Here is a 20,098-nt window from a genome sequence, read left to right as displayed (position 1 = left end):
TCAACTTTTTTTTTTTCCACTTACCTAAAGAGAATTAGTCACCATAATTCCCTTAATTATAAACTCACCTATAGCTTTGCTTTGTATTTTCTTATTTATAAACTCACCATAATTCCCTTAATTAGTCAATGTGCATTCCCTTAATTAGTCGATCTGGAATTCCCTCCTAACAATTCAGAATATTGATCGAGTGGAAAGGAAAGCAAGATAGGGATACACGTGGTCTAGTGTATGGCCCTCTAGAGCCTAGTGAAACTTTTTCTCAATTTCCACTGTTCTAATATGTTTGATTTGTGTTGCAGGGCCCAGGAGAATTTCTCTAAAGATACGATTGAAATTTTGGTGGTGGCTATCTGATCAATATGAAAGGGATAAAACAAAGCTGACTTCGACGGCCCAACCAACTAAGCAACAACGGATTTCAAATGATCCAACGTTGGATGGCACCTTCTCTAAGGCAGAATGTCAACGCACCACAAGTCCTCGTACTTTCTCCTCACAAGAGAATACTCCATTTTCAGTAGGTGGGTATCGCTGCCCCATGACCAAGACAAATTGAGTGTGGCTGCTACCATGCACAACGAGGAAATGGTATGCCAAATGGGCTTGTTTGAAATTCCAAAGCCTTTCTAAGTATTGTTTGGGAAAGTCAAGAGAGCTTAAAGTGTGTTGGAGGATTTTCGGTAACCAATTGTTCAATGGAATGCATAGAGGCGAAGACTCTAGTAGAGGTAATCAGCTAGGTATGGCTACAGGTCTTACTTCAGTGTGGCCAAAAGTGGATTCCAAAGTAGTGTGGACTCTTCTTATGGAACAAGATCAACATTTTATTGAGATTGCACATCTTATCAAGCACCTGAAACATCTCTCGCAAAACCATTGCATAAAGGGTTTTCTCCCAACTCCTAAAGACGACACTAAGGCAACTCATACTTTAGCTATTCATGCAAGGCACACTAAGCATTTAGAGGTTTGGTTAGAAGATTGTTCGGATAGGGCACGTCACATTATCTGTAACGGCTCAAGTCCATCGTTAGCAGGTATTGTCTTTTTTGGGCTTTCTCACCCTTATAATGAATGTTTCGTTCTCCTCCCCAACCGATGTCGGATCTCACAATCCATCCCCCTTCAAGGCCCAGAGTCTTCACTGGCACTCATTCCCTTCTCCCATCTATGTGGGACCCTCCAATCTACACCCCTTCAGGGCCCAACGTCTTTGCTGGTACACCACCTCGTGTCCACCGACTTCGCGACTCAGTTTTCTTGTTGGCACATCCTCTAGTATCTGAGTCTGATACCATTTGTAACAGCTCAAGCCCACCATTAATAGATATTGTCCTCTCTGGACTTTCCCTTTGGAGCTTCCCCTTAAAGTTTTTAAAACATGTCGGCTAAGAGGAGGTTTTCACGCCCTTATAAAAAATATTTCATTCTCCTCTCAAGAGACGTGGGATCTCATATTATATGTGACAAAATGTCACCTCCGATAGTTTCTATTTTTTTTTTTTCTGGTTCTGTTCATTTTGTTCTGTTTTGTTTATTAAGACAAAAAAATGTGCAAATAATAACGAACCAAGAGTTCGTAAAAGATTAGGGATACTACATTGTGCATATAGTATCTATAATTTGCATGTTCCAAATCAAAAGATACAGTCAGTAAAGGGTATTCAAGACTTCTTTTCTTTCCTAACATACTATACCCTAAGAAATCAGTCTAAGCATAACTCAAATCATCAAACCATCAATCACTTTTCTAATGGAAAGAAAAAGGAGGTCAATCACTATGCAATATCGGCATGCTTTTGGCTTGGTAGGCGAGAAGTTTGCTAAAATGAGATGATTATATAAAATGATTATCTAAAAGAGAGCCAGTAGTAGTTTAGTTTTTAACTTACTTGAATCTGCAGATTTGATTCAGCTCAACCCTCGAAAGCTTTATTATGTTCATTTCAATATCAACTGCACTTGAAAATATATGAGGCCATCCATTAGGAGTCTGGTCAACAAATCAAGATGACAAAAGCGAGATCCAAATTTTACCGATGGTATAGCATCCAATCAGGAACAGAGTTTTTGAGTTGAAAGCTTCAACCTCAATGGCGTCAACAAACAAAATTGTAACGTCCTTCTGATTCGTGAAATTATACTGCAACAAGTAATCGATGAAAGATTATTAAATGATGTTCAGAAATCATAGGAAATGAAAAGACAGCGATATAATTGTACGCGCATGGTGACATTTGAAAACATCGGCAGAAGTACACAGAACACTACAGCGGTAGATGGATACATCTAACAAAATTTGAGTCAATATGAACTTAAAATAGGAATTTAATTGAGCAGTTACATCAACAACTTACATTTGCAGAAGTATTGGCCATTCTCCATTTACTCAAAGGATTGAGTCCTTGCCAGTGGCGATTGAAGCCGAACGCTTCGGCCTCTTGAGTGCGCGAGTGTGGAGCGAGATTGCGAGATCGAAGACAGCGAGAAGAAGACTGTATGGTTGGAAGGAAGAAGATAGTCGTCGTCGTCATCGGCGGCGGCATTGTTGTGGCGGGAGGATGAAATGGAATTGATGACGAAGGAAGCTGGAAGATCCAGAGAGGGTTTCTGAAATTTTGGCGCAAATGAAACGGAGGGAAATTTGGATTTAGAGCCAATTTAAAGACATTTCTTGGACGCTTAAAAATAAAGGTTAACCGGGAAGACCGGTCGGACGCGCCTATCATTTTGCTCTCAGATGGGATGAATTATTTGACAAGACTCTCACAATTTAACTTTAAAATAACTAAATTCTTTCACTATTTTATGCATAATATCTTACAAAATATTATTTAACCATGTTTCATTATGCATAATTCTTTCACTATTTCACACCTATGTTTCGTTTCCCTTTTAGCGTCCTCGTTAGCACACCGTCCGATATCTGGTTTTGATATCATTTGTAACAGCTTAAGCTCACTTATAGCAGATATTGTTCGCTTTAACCTGCTACATTCACCGTTAGCTTCACAGTTTTAAAACGCATCTACTAGAGAGAGATTGTCACATTCAAGAACTGTTTCGTACCCATTTCCGACCAATGTAGGAACTCACAATCTTCCTCTAAGTGAGCTTTGTTATGCACTTTATGGCAATCACCACAAACCCTTAGGTGTTTTTATCGAACCGTTAAGATGAAGAAGTCGGGGACAAAGACAGAAAAGAGAACCGACAAGATACTTTAAGATTGACTTGTAGTATCATTTGCCAAATGCATGGTATTCAATTCAATTCACTCAACGTCAAAATTCATGAAGATTTGCTTGATGTTCATTCCGCCATTGTAGCCCAAACTACAATCCCTGATATTGATTTCCACTTGGATTGACATTTCCATAATACTAGAGAAGATAAATCGACTCATCGATTCGAAATTCGAAACGATTCAAAGCGGGACTCGATGAACTATATTCTCATATAATTCGATTCTAACAGTTGCATCCATGAGGAAATACGAGCGAAAGAATCGACGTAAAGAACGGAGAAAAATATAAAATACAATGAAAAACCTAATAAAACAAAGTTGGAAAGAGAGTGACGATTCAGGGCTAAAAAATGTTAGACCCCTGTCATCCGGTTAAACTTTAATACAATCCTACTTGTTTTCACCTTCATTTTCCTTCCCTAATTCTCTCTTTTTCATTTTTCTTTTCCTTTTTTTTCACTTCATTTTTCTTTTTTTCCCTTTTCCCCACACCCTAACCATTTAGGATACAACAACATGATGACTATCACAAGTATGATTTCATGGCTTTTTCTTCCTTTTTTTTTTTTTTTTTTTTTTTTTTTTTTTTTTTTTTTTTTTTTTTNAGAAAAGAAAAAAACTACTGCACTTCACTGAGCTCTTTCCCTCCATGGTTTAATAAATCACAACTCTGAGCAGCCCTGGTTGAGGTTCGCTGAAGTCGAGGCCTTCCTCTTCGATCAAATATCTCTGTACAGCTACCGGAAGTCTAGCAGGAGTGCGGGAGCCCCGGGTGTGGTGTCCTGTTCCAACACAAATATAAACCTGCAGACGTTGTCCGGAGGCCCTGGCAGTACCCCTCAGCACGCTCAGCTCGTGCTTCAAGACATGAATCGCTTCACTAACGTGCAATCCGTGCAAGTCGATCATGCGTTCGTGTCCTCTTCCATTTCCTGGACTGTCTGCACCTATTTGATTCCTGAAGAAATACCGAACCCATCAATAAACAGCAGAACAGAATGAACTGTAAGCGAGTTATCAAGCAATTCAGAAAATTCCTGTAGTCGTTGTGCAAGTCTTAAGAAAAGCGTGCCATCACTCTTTGAACCGTTCATTGAATGATCAGAGCCATGTCAAAACAATATAGGATGATTCAGTCCAAGTAATCAAAGATATAACATTCTTCAGGATATGAATTGATACACCTTCTCCAAATTATCTTTGAGCACAGAGTTGTTGCAAGAATGACAATAATAGGAAATCAAAATTATCCATGAAATTTCACCTGCATCAACCTTGTTCGAATCGAGATGGGAAACAAACCTCTGCCGATAAATAGATTCTTGGGCCCTTCCATGAGCTGCCTTCATTTGCATATTATGTAATTGTCCCTTCATACTTAGTTCCTTCGCTAAAGCCTTGTTACCGATGAGGTATGCTTGTCGTGCCTATTTAGATAAAAGAGCGTAATTACCCGAGTCAAATATGAGTTGTGGGCGGGGGAGCACAAAGGAGAGAACCAACAACCTTTCTTACACACCTGTTCAAAATATGCATTTCGCAGCCGTGCATGATCACGTGCTTCCTCCCGCTGCTCAGTATACATGTTTCCTGCCAAGTTACTATTGTTAAAGCAGAAACCCGTACAAAATTTAGTTTCACATCATATCCCCAACAAAGACAACGAATTTTGACAGCTATGCAATTACCAACTGCTTCGCCAGTTTCAAGCCAAACAGGAGCAGCCCGAGCTGAACCTTGATGTAGCAACCTCTCACTATAGGTGTCTTTCCCATGACCACCAGTAGTATACTTGCTAGCTAAAGTATGAGAACTTCTACTTGAGCCAATAGAATCATCAGCAGAACCATTTCCATTGTACTTCCACATACCAGAATCCTGAGATGCCAATTTCCTGACAGTGGAAGCAAAATCTGCAGCACCTCTAGATGGGGCGGTGCTGGATTTGAAGAAAAGCATGCCATCCTTATCAGAAGAGAGATAAGAGTTGCTACTTTGTTGGAGATCAGCCCCATCAAATTTTGGATGACCGTTTTGATTACCTGACACTGTAAGCGCAGGAAAGTCCACTGCACTAAGATTGGGAGCAGACACTGTCTTGGAATTCAGGTTTTGACTTATCTCACCATCAACTTGAAGCTACAGTTTAAAAGAGTACAGTATGATAACTACATAGTAATATATAGTCACACAAAAGATAACATGAGTATGGTGCTGGCTGACAATCTCTTTATAAAACAATGAAGACAAGGTTCTACCAGATCAACTAGTTCAGATTGTGATATATGTCATCAGTAAACTCTCTACCCCTATTCTGCAAAGTATGTTTATGATTCACATAGCTATACCACTAGAACAAGCATTCGTAGACTTTAATAAGAGATTTTTGTAATATCAAGAAATGACAAATAAAAATTCACTCAGGCACAGTTAACCTCAGTAAAAGTTTTCACGCACGAGAGGACTAAAGAGCGTGGCAAGTGCGCTCAAGATGTTACACAACCAATGAAAGTTATGACTTAAATTAACATACCCGCAAAACCATCGAATAAGAAACAAGTTGTCAAATATAAAAATGTTTTGAAGATGAAATTTTGCTTCCACTTGATGCCTTAGAAAGGCAACTGACCTGTAATTGAGTCTACTTTATTCACATCTTAAAAAAGTCAACTTACCTCTAATTGACAGAGCATCTCAACCGTCAGGTTTAAGTCACCGCCATTAGCAAAGTAAACTTCTGCGAGGCTTTCAGCAGCAAAACCAGGGAACTGTAAAGCCAGAAACTCAACAGGGTTCAGAATATCACTTTCATCCGTTGTTGTTTGCTTGCCCAAGACATCCATGGCTAATCCCCTCCCGGAATTGTTGTGATAAGGAAGGTGCTGCTCGTTGCTAACAGGTTGATTGCTATTGAGAACTGGCTTCTGCCAAGGTTTATTTGAAATTTGGAAAAGACTGGCTGAAGATGGATCTTCTCCATAAGCGGAAGAAAATCTAAACTTATCAGCAAATTGACTCCCATTAAAGTGATTCAGATTTGAATCCTGCTGATCATTCAACAAATATTCACTGCCAATATTAGCAGCGAATAAAGAGGTTTCGCTGTCATCATGCAGGGACAGGCCTGCCATTGAAATATTTCCAAGAGATAGGTTCTCATCTTCTCCCATTGACTTGAAATCAGGTGTGATATCATCAGGGAGCTGATGCCTCCAGAATTGGCGGGCCTCATCATCAGAATTATTTGATACAGACGACTCAGTCCGATCTAGAACAGCTTTCCCCAATGTCCCAGAAGTAGAAAATCTTGCTGTCAAGTCTGGCACGCTGCTACTTCCAACTGGAGATGCTCTGAGGGAGAAGGGAATGAACTCAGCAGCATTTGGATTCAAAGCTGTCACCTTGCTTCCAATGTTTTGTTTTGCCTCAAAGGTTTTCGTTCCTTTCTTGGACACATTCATTATTTGCTAACACGAAATAGAACGCTCACATGTATTTGAAAAAATTCTATAGGGAAAAGCTCAACTTTTTGTAGCCTCAACCAAAACCTACAAAATATGATTTCATTTCATCCGACTAGTTAGTAAGTCAAGTAAATGACTGATTTCCATCCTATTCTGAAATGAAATGAACAGCAAATATTCAATAAATCTCCATTTAGAAACTGTACAAATTATCCCCACGAAAAATTATGCATTGCAGCATGGATAGTTTAAACTAGAAGAACCTATATCGTTTAAACTAGAAGTCTTGCAAGTAATTCAAGCTTTCAAGTTTCATTTGATAGAAATGGGATAAAGTAACCATTCAGTTCATGAATTTATCATACACTTACGTTACCAGACAACACTTCATGTCAGCTAAGTACGAGCAACGGGAATACCGAAGCCAAAAACATCATGCAGAAAACATTTATTACAATTGGTATGAAGGAAAACGTGACATTCGTTACATCAAAATAAATTAGGGGAAAAAAAACAACAACAACAAACTTCATAACGAGAATAAAATCAAGATAAAGTACATAACTACCTGTAGAACTAGAAATCTGAACCTGGCCATAAACATAAACTACCAAACTTTACAATTGAGGTAACAAGTATATCGTTAGCCAGAAAATCAGAATAGGATAAAACAAGATTCAGAATCTCGTAACTACACACTGACATTAAAGAGATCTCAGTAATTTCAATGCACAGAACAATCAGAAAAAACAAGAAATCAATCACAGAAATTTCCAAATTAGGTACAGAATTATTGCTATTGCTACTGTACACAGCGACGACCTAAACATAAATCCATAGATTAGAAAACCAGTTACGAGGAATATACTTCTCTTTACCTTTCCGAAACAAATCGAAAGGATCCATGGAAACGGATCGGATGAAGTCAGAAGTCAGAAGGCTAAAGAATTAAAGATAAGGACTAACTCTTATCTTCAATTTCGAACTTCGCAAGTCCCTCACTCTCTCTTCAGTGTTCTATCAGCTTTCAGAATTTCGTCTTCTCTCCCACCTCTCTCTCCGCCCTCCGCCTATCTCTCTAGTCTCTCTGCCTCCCTCCCTTTTCTCTCTGTGGGAGAAACCCTCCTTGGCTAATACCAGTAGCAGCCAGCACCACCACAAAGATATAAAATTCAAAATGACGATTAAGCCCTTCGCCACTCAATTTGACTTCTCTCTCTTTTTTAAAATATAAAAAAATAAAAAAATAAAAAATCTCTGTAAAATTTTTTATTTTTATAATCCAAATTAAACAGATAAGCACGAAATTGGATTTTATTTAATTATTGAAATAAAGCCTCCACTTATTCTTCTTTCATTATTGAATTTTTTTTATTTATTATTTTTTTTATTTAACGTGTAAAATAATCGGCCCATTTAGTTTGGCCCAATTCGAAAATAAATAATTTAATAATTTAAATTTAATTTGGTACCTAAATTTTTAAATTGAAAACAGTATGATCAAACTTTTGTATTTATTGTAAATCAATTAAAAGTATAATTTTGTTTCCTTATTAATCCTATGTAATTTTACTGATTTAATGGTATGGCAGTAATTAATTTTTTAAAACATTTTATAATAATTAAAAATAATTAATTAAAAGAGAAAATAGTGACAAATTATGGAGCCAAGCGTCGTCAGAACACTCGAAGAGAAAATTTCCCGACATTGTCATAGAAATCGGACAAGAACGTGTTATCTCATCCTTACCATTTCAACACTACACATTGAGCCCTCCGTACGAGATGTGTGCAATCTTTCTTTCGACGTTGTAACGCTTCTTTTATTAAATACCTCGATTTTTTTTTTTTTTTCTTTTTGACGTTGTAACATTGTAACGCTTTTGTAGAATCAGAATGTTCATGGCTTTCCTATTTGGTTTCAGGGTTTCTTCTTTAGTATGATTCGAAACTTCTATTGTCGTGGTGCATATAAATTAGGGTAACTATTGTTGCAGCTTTTCGAAGATGAATGTTAGAGTGAATGTGAGTGTTATTTGTTGTGAGACCTCACATCAGTTGGAGAGGGGGTCGAAGCATTCTTTATAATTGTGTGGAAACCTCTTCCTAGGACATATGTGTTTTAAAACCCTGAGGCTGAGGCTGAGAGTGAGACATAACAGGCTAAAACGGGGAATATCTGCTAGCAGTGGGTTTGGGCTGTTACAAATGGTATCAGAGCCAAACACCGTGTGGTGTGCCAACGAGGATTGTGGGATCCCCTATCGGTTAAAGAGGGAAAAGAATCATTCTTTACAAGAATATGTCAACTTTTCCCTAACAGACACGATACGTAACTAGTTAAAGCAGACAATATCGAAAATTTGGCCACTTAATTTTTAAATTTTATATCAATAATAAAGCAAAAATGTATTAATTAATCATTTTATTTTGCCGTGAAACTCGTCGCGTCATTTTAATTTTATTTTTTTTAACAAACATGTTAAATACGAACGGACAAAATAAAAAATTAAAAAGATTAAAAAGTGATTTTAATTTTATTAAATTAAAAAAGTAAAATTAACGTAAGTATCAACATTCAAAATTTCCGTTTTCATCAAGCACCAAAGCTGAGTTGGCAACCAAATTTTGGTGAAAGTAGGAACTAAAAGACAAGGGAAAGAAACATATTTGAAGCTTGTGTAATTTGTACTTGCTTCAGTATTTATAGCAAAATTACAAAGAAACGGCAGATATTTGTTGGGCCAGAACGCTCATTAAGAATGGGCCGAGTGGCCCAATTCAATAGGCCCACGCCCCTCTTTTCTAGCCATGAATACGCTAAACGCCATCGTTTTAACCACACACTATATGCCTGCGATCACGTGTGGGCCGCCACTTGTTCTACTTCCTATGGGAACCACAACTACTACCACGCGCACTTCACGCTCGACATATACACGTCATCTCGTTTGTCTTACGCTAAAATTGTAATGAATTTAATTTAATTTCATTTAATTTCCCCAAAAATGACGAATACCTTTAATATTAATCTTTAAAATAAAAAAATAAAAAAAACAAACTGTTGGAGCCTTTAATTTTTAATACTTTTAAAATTAAACTATAAATATATGAGTTTTTTTTTAATTTATTTTTTATATATATTTTATATAACCAAACCAACCCTTAAAAACATTTTAAAAAATTATTTTTTATTTTTCAAACTATTTATTTAATATATATATATTTATGGTTAAAATTGTAGTTTTGGGGGAGATAAGCGATTGTGGGGGACGCGCTTGGGAAAGCGAGTAGGGGAAGAAGGAAAATGAGAAAAAGGAAAAGACGAAAGAGGACAAAAGAAAAAGGGAGGAGTGAGGAGAGAGTCATTATCATGATAGCTGGCGCAAAGTGGCATTTTCGGAAGATGAGAACAAACGAGGACACACAACCAAGGCCTTCCAATTTATGTAACGTATGAATATGATGAATGTTCCCAAAACCTTCCCACTAATATTCCTCCATTTCCCCAATATTACCCCTACTTTTGTTTCCAATTTTATCCTTAATACTTTTACCAATATAAAAAATTTAGCCTCAAATTAATTCATTTTATTCTAATTATGAAATTTGTTCCTAATTTAATATTGGTCGAAATTTAAGTTAACAATAAGTATTGTTTAACGAATATTCATAAAAATTTATTTTAAAATGACGGTAGAAACCAATTTAAGTTTTATTAAAAGTACAACGATTAAATTTAAAAATTATGCACAAAAAAATATTTTTTTATCGATGGATTTGTCGATTATTTTCGAAAAAAAATGTTGAAAATTAAGGAATTATGTGAACTAATTTTGTAATTCAACATTTTTTTTTATAATATTATTAGATGTAAGGTATAAAGTTAATGATGCTTTCCTTAATTTAGTAATTTTTCTAAATGTCAATAACCTCTAAAATTTTAATTAAAGAGTGAAATTTTGTCATGGTGTATAATTATAGTAACTCTTAGTGGAATCAATTATCAAAATTTAAAAGTTGATATTAATTAATAAAAATATTAGAATGGAAATTAGAACTTATAGACTATATAAATAGATATTCTTATATAATATATAATTTACGTCCCGTCATTTCGTTTTTATTTTTTGAAAATTCAATTTTTTAATTCTCTATAATTTAAAAAAATTTCAGAAAATAAATAACAAAAGAATTAATAATATAAAGAAAAAAAAATTATTGTTTCCTGGCTGGGACGTCTAGATTCTAAACGAAGCCCCCGTCGCTATATATAAGTCCAAAGTGAAGCGCATTTACGTAAGTGAAGAAGCTTTCTTCTTCGTCTTCCTTCTCCGTTCTCTCAAATTTCCGGTTCCGGTGAGAGGCAAAGAAAAGGAGCCAATTGAGGCTCTGAAATGTATATGATATTTTGGAATCTGCTTATCGACGGCGAGGAAGTGACGGTGCGGGAGTGGGAGAAGGAGAGATAAAGAAAGATCCGATTGAGTTTCGAATTCAAAAAATTCAAAATCCGTTCACATCTTTTTGTTCAAATCAAATCATCCTTTTCCGGAGTTTGTCAGATCTTCCGTAATATTATCAGACACAAGAACAACGATCGATTCGAACATCCGGAGAGAATATTCTAGACAAGCGTAAATTTCTGTTTGATTGTGAAGTTATCTTCGTTTTTTCTTTTCTTTTTAGATTGTTGATTTGATATTCTTACAGAAATACCGCGCGGATCTTGTTGATTCTGAATTTCTGTGGCGGCTGGAGCAGAATCAACAATGGCGGCGAAAGTGACGAAGGTGATCGCAAGCATCGAGCAATCGATTCCGGTGACGCAGCACAACGCTCAAGTCATCGACGTGGAGTCGATAAAATGCGAGTGTTGTGGATTGACAGAGGAGTGTACTCCAGCGTACATCGGTCGAGTGCGCGAGAGGTATGAAGGGCGTTGGATTTGTGGACTCTGTGCGGAGGCTGTGAAAGACGAATCTATCAGATCTCAGAGCAAAATCACCACAGGTGAAGCGGTGAAGAGGCACATGAAGTTTCACAAAGCATTCAAATCTTCAATTCCGCCGGTGAATCCGACTGAGGATTTGATTTCGGCTATGAAACAGCTTTTCCGTCGCTCTCTGGACTCTCCAAAGAAAGACGCCTCGCGATCGCTTGGCCGTTCCAATAGCTGTTTCTCCTCCATGCCGAGGCGGCGAAGTCATTACGATTAGACGCTAACCGCCATTCACAGGCGGTAAAATTAAATAAAAGAACGCCATATCTCTTGGATGTTAGTTTATAAAATTTCTGAGTACTCTGTGAAAAAATTTCTAGGCCTTTTTTTCTTTTGATTCTGTCTTGCATATTCTTCTTCAGAAAATTCTACAACTGATTACCGATCAGGGACAAGATTTTGAATTTTGCAGTTGCATGGCGACAGGTATCTCTTAATTGATTTAATTTCTATATTAAAACGAAGTACGATTATTCTTTAATATTAAAACAAATATGTGATGATTATGCAATGCACTGACAACTCAAAATATTTTGCAAGATTGCAAAATAGACCCCTGAATATTACATATTTATTCCAATTCTCGGGAGAATGATGAGAGAGATGTTTTGTTGGACGTTGGGGGCAAAATTAAAGTGCGTTTTGGGGATAATGTTTAAAATCTTTCTCTCAAACTGCAAATATTTTTCTTTTTCACATACTCTGACAAGAACTTTTTCTAAAGCTTCCAATTTGGCACACCAATTTGGTCTTATTAAAAAAGAAAAGCCACCCATTCGAACATCAACTCTAAATAGGCTCCCAAACGCATAAGATTTGTTATTTGCTATGTTAGATCTTATGTCGATTGGAGAAGGGAACAAAACATTCTTGATAGGGTGCTGCAGAAACCTCTCCCTACTAGTAAAAGGGTTTTAAAACTTTGGAGTGAAACCCCAAAGAAAAAGTACAAAGAGGCCAATATTTGCTAGCGGTGGGTTTAGAATGTTACAAATCGTATCAAAGCCAGATACCATGTGCCAACGAGAACACTGAGCCCCGAATGGGGGAATGGATTGTGATATCCCACATCGATGGTAGAGATGAACAAAACATTTTTTTTACAAGTGTGGAAATCTTTCCCTAATAGATGCGTTTTAAAACTTTAAAGGAAAACTCGAAAGGAAAAACCCGTATAAAATAATATCTGCTAGCAGTGGATTTGGACGGTTAGAATTCTACGATCAACATTGTAACCACCGCTCAATCATGACCACCAAATTGGCCACGTTGTGTGTTTTTTTTTTTTTTTTTTTTTTTTTTTTTTTTTTTNGAGTGCAGTGTATTAATATTGCAATTCGTACTGGATTCTTTAATATACCACGTTCATTTTTTTCAATTGTTTTTAAAAGAATTTGGTGAAAGTATTTACTATGCACAATCGAACACTTCATCAATGTTCGTATGGTCTAAAAAATGTTATTTTGAGCATGAAACTTTACCTTATAATTTTGTTCATCTAACTAATTTGGCTCAAGAGTGAAGTGAATCAGGGGAATCCCTTCTTTGGGTTTGTTTGATGTTTGGGAGGGAGATTGAAAGTGATTCATGAACTTTTGAACCTATATGTTCCAACAACATTGTCAGCCATTACTATGAGTCGTGTCCTTCAAATCCCAACCCCAACCACAACCGACATAGGGTCTCTATAGTGGTCCTTCCCATCTCAACTAAAGTTTTGATTCACCTAAAAATGCCAAAGAAATCAAACCAAGGTGCAAGATCCATCCAAACAAAAGCACTAACATGGTTTAGATTCTGACCTTCGACTTCTTAATTAAGATCATATGAGCTAATCAACGTGACTAGTAAACTTTCTTTTTCTCCCTTCTTCCAAGCACTAATCGATAATGCCTATGAACGACATTAATGACTCTGAAAATGAGTGAAGATTAGACTGAAATTTGTCATGCTACTCATTCATTTATTATTTTTCATGTCAGGCTTTTTCTTTAATGAAATGGAGTCCACTCCAAGGCATAACCGAGAGCCCCAACATCTGAGTGCATGTGCTCTGGCTAAGTTTTCCGGCAGGGTCAAAGTTAGGGAAGAAAGGAAGAGAAAGAAGGAAAGCAGAGTTGAGAGTAGGTAGGGCCATGGAGTTGACAGACCAAGCCAATAGGCCCTGGTGGTTAAAACACTCGTACCACTTGAAAACAATGAAAAATGTCCAATCAATTAGAAGAAGATAAAGGACAATGGGCCATTGATACCAAGCACATGAACAAGTATCCAACTCAGCCCCACTCGCCTCTACTGTTATTATGCCTTAAAAAACCAACTCCTTCTGCAAGTGCAGACAAAACAAATTCAACTTATTCATTGTGTGAACTGCGAAGGGAATGGAAGAAAGGCCTTGAGTTGGTTGTGATCTTATCCTCCGGAAGTTTCCCTACCTTTCTAATGCTAGGATTTGACTCAAAAGTCTTGTGGAATATTTCAAAAGGGGCTGATGGTTAAGAGCAGAATGAAGAAAAAGATGATACTCTTGGAGAGACAAAAGGGGCTTCTTTGAGTCTACGTTTCTATTTCGTATGAAGACCTGACTTATTCTAGGATGCACATAAATAAATACTCTAATAAATGTGAAAAATCAACATAACTTTCTCAATCTAAAGCAGACCAAAAGACATTGACTAGATTTGACATTCAAACAGCATAAGGTGCTTATCTGGGTCAAATCACTTCGTGGTGCAACGTGTGGAAGAAGTTAGTTTAGAGCATAATTATTCTTTTCCCCAATCATTAGCTGTCTTCTCAAGTTTTCAAACTGTAGGAAGCATCATTCCCAAAGTTTTCTTGTTCTTTTTCTTTTTATTGTTTAAACTCAACTTACCATCTTATTTGAGATGCTTTTCACTGTTCATCCTTTCAGCATACGAACTGTCAAAGTAAGAATATCTCACAGCTTTTATCCCGGTTTAAGATTTTCACATCCTCTTGTACCGATGTATTGAATCATTGGCAATACATCGTTGAAAAAGATGCAATAAAAGGTTTGTTAGATAATTTATTTGTTTTCACATGTCTACTTTTTCCTAATTGAGTTTGAATTTTTTTTATTAAAAAATCTTAATCTGAAAAACCAAAGGCAGTCGTTTTTTTTAAACTAAAAAGTGAAAATCTAAGTAGAGAAAAAGTAGGTAGAATAAGTTTTATAAATTCATTTTGGAAGGCAGAATAAGAAACAAAGCCCAAAAGACATGATTTGTAATTTAGTCGAAAACAAATTTAAAAAATCTAATATGTAAAAAGGACAAGAATTTAATTCAGAGTGAAAAGAGCTTATCTGTAAAGCTGGCTTCTTAGAAACGGCAGCTTCCACCTCATGCTTATCTGCAACGGGAAGCGATCGCCACCACAGATGGAGCCACGGCCCTACCCAGACTGAATAGCCAAAGCATGTGCTGCGATTGCGGCGGCTCAGCCATCAACCTTGCAAATGATCTGAGATTTGATGATACATGCTCTTTATGGAAATTGGGATTATTCAGAAGCCACAAATGAATCCCACTAAATTGAATAACAAAGTACAAAACAAGATAAAATTAGCTGTCAAATCAGAGTTTTCTAGAACAATATCCATCACTAAACGTAACGACAAAATTTTCAAAGCATTTGACACAATAAGATGGGTGACCAGGTGCAGTGTACCGTGTGGCTAATCTGATCTTTCGCAGTCAATAATATTGTAATGAAGTAGAAATATGCAAAAAAAAAGTGACGAGCATCGAATAGAATGTTTATGTTGTGTTATATTAAAGCTGCGTGAACGCTTAGCAATGATAAATTGAAAATGAACGGTGCTTAAAGTAGCATACAGGAATTCTGATCAGGCAGCTACACATTCAGTATCCAATGCTTTATAATCCACGATTTTCCACCCCTGATCACCACTTGAGAGACTGCTAAATTCTCTATCATCATGTCTATCAGAGAACAGTGAAATATCAGTACCCGCGTAACGATCATGAAAATCATATCAACAAAACGGATGGTCCTTAGCTTACCTACGCACAATGAATTTCTCAGCTCCTATTTACATGCCCTCGGGAAAAACGGAGGAAATAAGCCTTGTAAAGGAAGTCTTGCCGATGAAGGCACATCCACTAACTAATTCGCTAAGGCTGATCTTGACTTCTCAAGGGAACCAGTTCACCTTCTTGTTGTTGGTTTGGGAGAGTCGGATTGCTGGGAAGCCATCTTCGAAGTTTGTCAAGCCCAAACCTGGTCAAAATACGCAAAAATAAGCAATCAAAATCTTTTTTCTTTTTTTGTTTTGACACACTGTATCAGGGACTCGAGACTACTAAGGAAATTACATAAGCAAAGTTTTCTCAATTCATTTCTTTGAACTTATCCGTCACTGAAGCCCAAAGTCTCGAGATAGTAGCTCGATGATGAAGTTTTTTAAAAATACTCAATAGAATTTGGATTTGTTACTCAAACTATCCAAGAAAACCTCGACTTCGGCTTCTATCACTATCCATTGCCAATGATAATTCAGAAAATTTTCATCTTGGCCCACAATACACTCTTGAATGACGTTCAAACGTATTTCTATACTGAAAGTCGAAATCTCTTACATTAGCTCCGTAACAAGACGGTACAACAGAGTTTAAGAAAAATATAGCTTTAAAAGATAGCACACACATTAGTTTAATAATGAAGGATCATAGCTTCGTTCATTTTCTCTGAAGGGCAGAGGGAAAGGGGGGTTTTATTATCAATCCTATACCAAGTAGAGTTCCAGGATCCTAACCGACGACAATAGAGACAGGTATTAACTAATGGAGTAGAGAAAAATAGTCGTGTATGAACATTTGGATGTCCATATGAAAAAATTCATGAATGAAAAGAAAATATATGGAGCAGGTATACTTACAGGTCTAGTCTTTCACAAATTGCCCGCCGCACTGAAGAATTCAGACCATATGCTATTGAATTGAACAATCCCTACAGCACAAAGGCAATCATTACTAGTTTATTAAAATAACAATTACCAACATAAATAGCATATTTCATAAATTTGTGGAAAAGTTAATTGTCTAAATGCTGATTGAGCTGCTTATGAATCATCCTTCCATCTTTATTGAGTTTTGGAAGAATTAATAAAATCAATAATGACAAAACCTTGCTATCCTTTTAGGTCAATGACATCTGGAAACATCCTTAAAAATCCCACCCAGCATTCAGAATCATATACTCAAGTAACAACGATTGCCAAAAAAAAAAAAAAAAAAAGTTGGTTACCATTAGAGATGCCATCCCAACATCAAGAACTGACAGCCAGAAGATTTTGTGACCTGGCTCAATAAAATCATGGATACGGTTGATTGTACCAAAAGCCCACGACCCTATTAGGATGAGCGGGTAATATCCCCATCTGTTTAAAGCCTGTTGTTGGAAAAGGAAAAAATCACCAAAAATTTAATTCAAATAATCAGAGTCCACAATCATGTGATTGCCTTAGAAAAGAAGAATATATGTACACATTTTGTTACAACAGATTGTAGAATAAAGTATAATTCTGGACTATAGATAACACATTAAATGCCGATATTTTAGGATTTTAGATCATTTCCTTAATTTCTTCATTCTAGTGTTACTGAAGCTCGTGGTAATAGAACCAAAAACAAAATGATCATCTTCCCCAAATAAAAATAATAATAATGAAACTGTCTTCATTCAGTCTAGTTCACAGGACAGTCTTTTTCTATCTCTCTGTCACCGTAATTCAAGAAAGTATTGAAAATAAAACCTTCACGTCTGCTCTTGGATCTGACTGGTAAGTCCTATCTGAGATGCCAACTGCCATCTAGAAATTTCACAACAGATGGTTTACTGAATTGCTATGATGATCAGAGCATACTATTCTTCAGAAATTATTTGAGAACATACACGAGTAGCATTATCAAGCATGCGTATCACTTGAAGGTAAGTAAAGCCATTGTAGAGAATTGCACCCCAGAGAGGCATGTAAAATGTTATAAAGTGAACAGCCTGTAAGAAAGGACATACTCAAGTAAGACTAGCATGAAAATGAAATCACAACTAAAGTTGAAGATCTATAAAAAGAAATAGTCTTTATCCTTTCTAGTTTGAGAGACAAATCATTTTCTTTAACCCTTTCTAACAACTACAGTTACTTACAGGTGAGAACCTACAGTGCATGAACTGTGAATGAAGATGGAAATTTTATTCCTTAGAGAAGTAAATTTCATATTTAGTTTATACTGCATTTCTAAATGTAAACAGTAAATAGAATGGAAGAAAATCTCACAAGTTCCCATTTGAATTTTACCCAATTATCCTTGGTTTGCAGTGCAATACACATTTTTGCAGTGTCATCCCAAAGGGACACTTGCATTTCACTAACCAGATATAACTGAAAACAGAGTCCCGCTTGTAGGAGGTGAATCAAAGTTACCCACCTTTCCTGTACGCCCCGACTGTGCCCAACACCAGGTTCCCAAATGTGCATGTCTATTGCCAATTGAACGTATAACAGTCAACACTAACGATGTTCCTAGATCAAAATAAATATTTAAATTAGCATCGAAAACTATAAAATTAGTTTAATAACTCGTATGTGAAACTATATATGAGGCAATAGTACAAGTTTGAGAAATTAAAAAAATGGCTACTCAATGTAGTAGTAACCCATTGTCCTAACCAATATCTATAGTGTAAGCAAAAGAAATAGAAACCAAAAGCTATATGAGATGCCTTAAACATAACAGCTGAATTCGTACCCCATACATACAAGTGAAACATGGCCTCAAAATCTTCAACGTCGGTTTTGTGTCTAACAACAGCACGGTGAAGGGTGAATGCAATGGTTGTGGTCCACAAGAATGATGCCACACAAAAGAAATGCGTGCTATAGCCCTGAACATAACAGTAAAACCCTGTCGCCGGATCCCTTAATTGAGAACAAATCAGTAAAAGGTTTTGGAACTACAAAGTGAACCAATTTTGTGAAGATGACACCAGGAATCCTACCCAATCATAGTGAAGAAACAGGAAAGCATATCCTGCATCCCGAGAAATAGCGATCAGTAAGCAAGCATTTGGCAGGTAGACATCTTAGGGAAAATCAGAGGATCTCTCCTGAAATTGCCTTTTCCATGCAGTTCTGTTTCTTATTGCAAATTTATTCATTTCAGTTCGCAGGGAAAAAAATGTCAATAGCTGGTAGTCATTCTCATCATATGTACTTATTTGTAATTATTGGAGTAGCTTGTTAAATTTCACTGCTATTATGTGTTGCATTGAATTTAAGATCAATAGCTGTCCATGATGCTAAATATTATCCATTATCTACTTTGTTCGGCGCACACGATTATCGCGGAATGTGGCACGGTTTCGCGGATATTAATGAATCACGAGCAAACAGACAAAAACTGTGAACTTATTGGGCCTAATGCTGCAAAACAAATTTTAAGAGATCCATACGCCAAAAATTGAAGATAAAAAACAAGTAGTTCGCTATTTTTTTATAAAAAAAACGTAGCATTAAATGATAGACACTCCAGGAAGAGATCCAAGTCAAAATTGAAAGGTTACAGCAAGGTAGGAACAGGAACAAGAATCCTAAATTTCCAACTCTGCGGACAGAAACATTAAGTAAACATGCTATGAGATTCGCGCTTCATTGTTCAAATCTCACGTTGATTTTACGTCAAGTTCAATTTCAGACTCAGTGTAACTTAATCTTCACGGTGAATTATCGAAATCAAATCATTAGAAGAAAACCAAAGATTCTGACGAAGATAAGTAGATCTGAAATAAAACAAGTAGAGAAGAAGAAGAAGAAGATACGCACGGCGAGGGCGAGATAGAAGACAAGCTTGTAGGAGAATTTTCGAAGCTCTTTGAAGAGGACGTAACAAAGGACAACGAATCCCGATCCCAGAAACGAAAGACTGGACGTTCCGGCAATAACCGCCGTGAGAACTCGATCGTGGCCAGGAATACTAGCAACTCGCACAACGGCAGCCATTTTCCGGTGACGGACTGCTCGGTTTCAATTTGCCGGGAAAATCACCGACGAAGAAATGAGTTCTGGAATTTGAACTCTTGCGTCCTTTGTACCGGGTTGTAAATATACGGTTTTCTAATCGCGCCAACTTAGAGAGAATTGTAACTTCCTTGTAAGGGACCGAAAATTAGTTCAACGAGTTCCTTGATCCCATTCCCCGTCGAGTTGGTTCAACCTATTTTTCGAACCGGAATCATTCGGTTCAAGATCCGGCCCCTATTTCTCCAATTGTTTTTTTTTTTTTTTTTTTTTTTTCATTTTATTTTATTTGAAATGTGAATTTAGGTGCACATTTACTT

At 36.6% G+C, this 20,098-nt stretch overlaps 4 protein-coding genes across 10 annotated transcripts; 1 reads left to right on the top strand and 3 right to left on the bottom strand.

The window, feature by feature from the left end:
- Window positions 1-1,562: 1,562 nt before the first annotated feature.
- Window positions 1,563-2,616, bottom strand: LOC111788332. Its single transcript, XM_023668659.1, has 3 exons — window positions 2,361-2,616; window positions 2,041-2,146; window positions 1,563-1,959 (listed from the first exon to the last, which is right to left on the bottom strand). Exons 1-3 carry the CDS (start codon window positions 2,547-2,549, stop codon window positions 1,892-1,894), a joined length of 363 nt encoding a protein of 120 aa, XP_023524427.1. The 5' UTR covers window positions 2,550-2,616; the 3' UTR covers window positions 1,563-1,891.
- An 826-nt stretch (window positions 2,617-3,442) lies between these two features.
- Window positions 3,443-7,883, bottom strand: LOC111788141 (polyadenylate-binding protein-interacting protein 7). Of its 3 annotated transcripts, none has more exons than XM_023668363.1 (6): window positions 7,593-7,878; window positions 5,926-6,798; window positions 4,939-5,389; window positions 4,770-4,840; window positions 4,553-4,677; window positions 3,443-4,208 (listed from the first exon to the last, which is right to left on the bottom strand). In XM_023668363.1, the coding sequence occupies exons 2-6, from the start codon at window positions 6,709-6,711 to the stop codon at window positions 3,905-3,907; spliced, it is 1,737 nt and encodes a 578-aa protein (XP_023524131.1). In that variant the 5' UTR covers window positions 6,712-6,798; window positions 7,593-7,878; the 3' UTR covers window positions 3,443-3,904. The 3 variants fall into 3 exon arrangements, with proteins under 3 accessions (XP_023524131.1, XP_023524133.1, XP_023524132.1); XM_023668365.1 differs by having other exon boundaries at window positions 3,982-4,329; window positions 7,593-7,883; XM_023668364.1 differs by lacking the exon at window positions 3,443-4,208 and adding an exon at window positions 4,248-4,329 and having other exon boundaries at window positions 4,515-4,677; window positions 7,593-7,883.
- Window positions 7,884-10,991: 3,108 nt separating this feature from the next.
- On the top strand, window positions 10,992-12,123 carry LOC111788318. 2 transcript variants are annotated; one of them, XM_023668646.1, is made up of 2 exons: window positions 10,992-11,351; window positions 11,428-12,123. In XM_023668646.1, the coding sequence occupies exon 2, from the start codon at window positions 11,487-11,489 to the stop codon at window positions 11,931-11,933; it is 447 nt and encodes a 148-aa protein (XP_023524414.1). In that variant the 5' UTR covers window positions 10,992-11,351; window positions 11,428-11,486; the 3' UTR covers window positions 11,934-12,123. The 2 variants fall into 2 exon arrangements, with proteins under 2 accessions (XP_023524414.1, XP_023524415.1); XM_023668647.1 differs by having other exon boundaries at window positions 10,994-11,351; window positions 11,479-12,123.
- Window positions 12,124-14,616: 2,493 nt separating this feature from the next.
- On the bottom strand, window positions 14,617-19,973 carry LOC111788245 (G-protein coupled receptor 1-like). 4 transcript variants are annotated; one of them, XM_023668541.1, is made up of 11 exons: window positions 19,584-19,969; window positions 18,761-18,792; window positions 18,511-18,680; window positions 18,190-18,284; window positions 17,657-17,758; window positions 17,517-17,573; window positions 17,009-17,152; window positions 16,641-16,711; window positions 15,766-15,982; window positions 15,577-15,684; window positions 14,617-15,202 (listed from the first exon to the last, which is right to left on the bottom strand). In XM_023668541.1, exons 1-9 carry the CDS (start codon window positions 19,758-19,760, stop codon window positions 15,877-15,879), a joined length of 954 nt encoding a protein of 317 aa, XP_023524309.1. In that variant the 5' UTR covers window positions 19,761-19,969; the 3' UTR covers window positions 14,617-15,202; window positions 15,577-15,684; window positions 15,766-15,876. The 4 variants fall into 4 exon arrangements, with proteins under 4 accessions (XP_023524309.1, XP_023524308.1, XP_023524311.1 ...); XM_023668540.1 differs by lacking the exon at window positions 14,617-15,202 and having other exon boundaries at window positions 15,462-15,684; XM_023668543.1 differs by lacking the exon at window positions 14,617-15,202 and having other exon boundaries at window positions 15,462-15,684; window positions 18,761-18,893; window positions 19,584-19,668.
- Window positions 19,974-20,098: the final 125 nt, after the last annotated feature.

This window comes from Cucurbita pepo, chromosome LG02 (genome assembly GCF_002806865.2).
Source record: "Cucurbita pepo subsp. pepo cultivar mu-cu-16 chromosome LG02, ASM280686v2, whole genome shotgun sequence".
NCBI classification, from domain to species: domain Eukaryota; kingdom Viridiplantae; phylum Streptophyta; class Magnoliopsida; order Cucurbitales; family Cucurbitaceae; genus Cucurbita; species Cucurbita pepo.
The sequence above is the reverse complement of the archived record's forward strand: the minus strand, read 5'-3'. Positions and strand labels throughout refer to the sequence as shown.

Coding starts and splice junctions, on each gene's coding strand:
- LOC111788332 (XM_023668659.1), bottom strand. CDS start 2,549: ATGCCGCCGCCGATGACGACGACGACTATCTTCTTCCTTCCAACCATA. Junction 2,147..2,360: donor TGGCCAATACTTCTGCAAAT/GTAAGTTGTTGA, acceptor TACTTGTTGCAG/TATAATTTCACGAATCAGAA. Junction 1,960..2,040: donor GATTGGATGCTATACCATCG/GTAAAATTTGGA, acceptor TTTCAAGTGCAG/TTGATATTGAAATGAACATA.
- LOC111788141 (XM_023668363.1), bottom strand. CDS start 6,711: ATGAATGTGTCCAAGAAAGGAACGAAAACCTTTGAGGCAAAACAAAAC. Junction 5,390..5,925: donor AGATGCTCTGTCAATTAGAG/GTAAGTTGACTT, acceptor TTTAAACTGTAG/CTTCAAGTTGATGGTGAGAT. Junction 4,841..4,938: donor TGAAACTGGCGAAGCAGTTG/GTAATTGCATAG, acceptor GTAACTTGGCAG/GAAACATGTATACTGAGCAG.
- LOC111788318 (XM_023668646.1), top strand. CDS start 11,487: ATGGCGGCGAAAGTGACGAAGGTGATCGCAAGCATCGAGCAATCGATT.
- LOC111788245 (XM_023668541.1), bottom strand. CDS start 19,760: ATGGCTGCCGTTGTGCGAGTTGCTAGTATTCCTGGCCACGATCGAGTT. Junction 17,574..17,656: donor TGCTTGATAATGCTACTCGT/GTATGTTCTCAA, acceptor TGAAATTTCTAG/ATGGCAGTTGGCATCTCAGA. Junction 17,153..17,516: donor ATCCAAGAGCAGACGTGAAG/GTTTTATTTTCA, acceptor TTCCAACAACAG/GCTTTAAACAGATGGGGATA.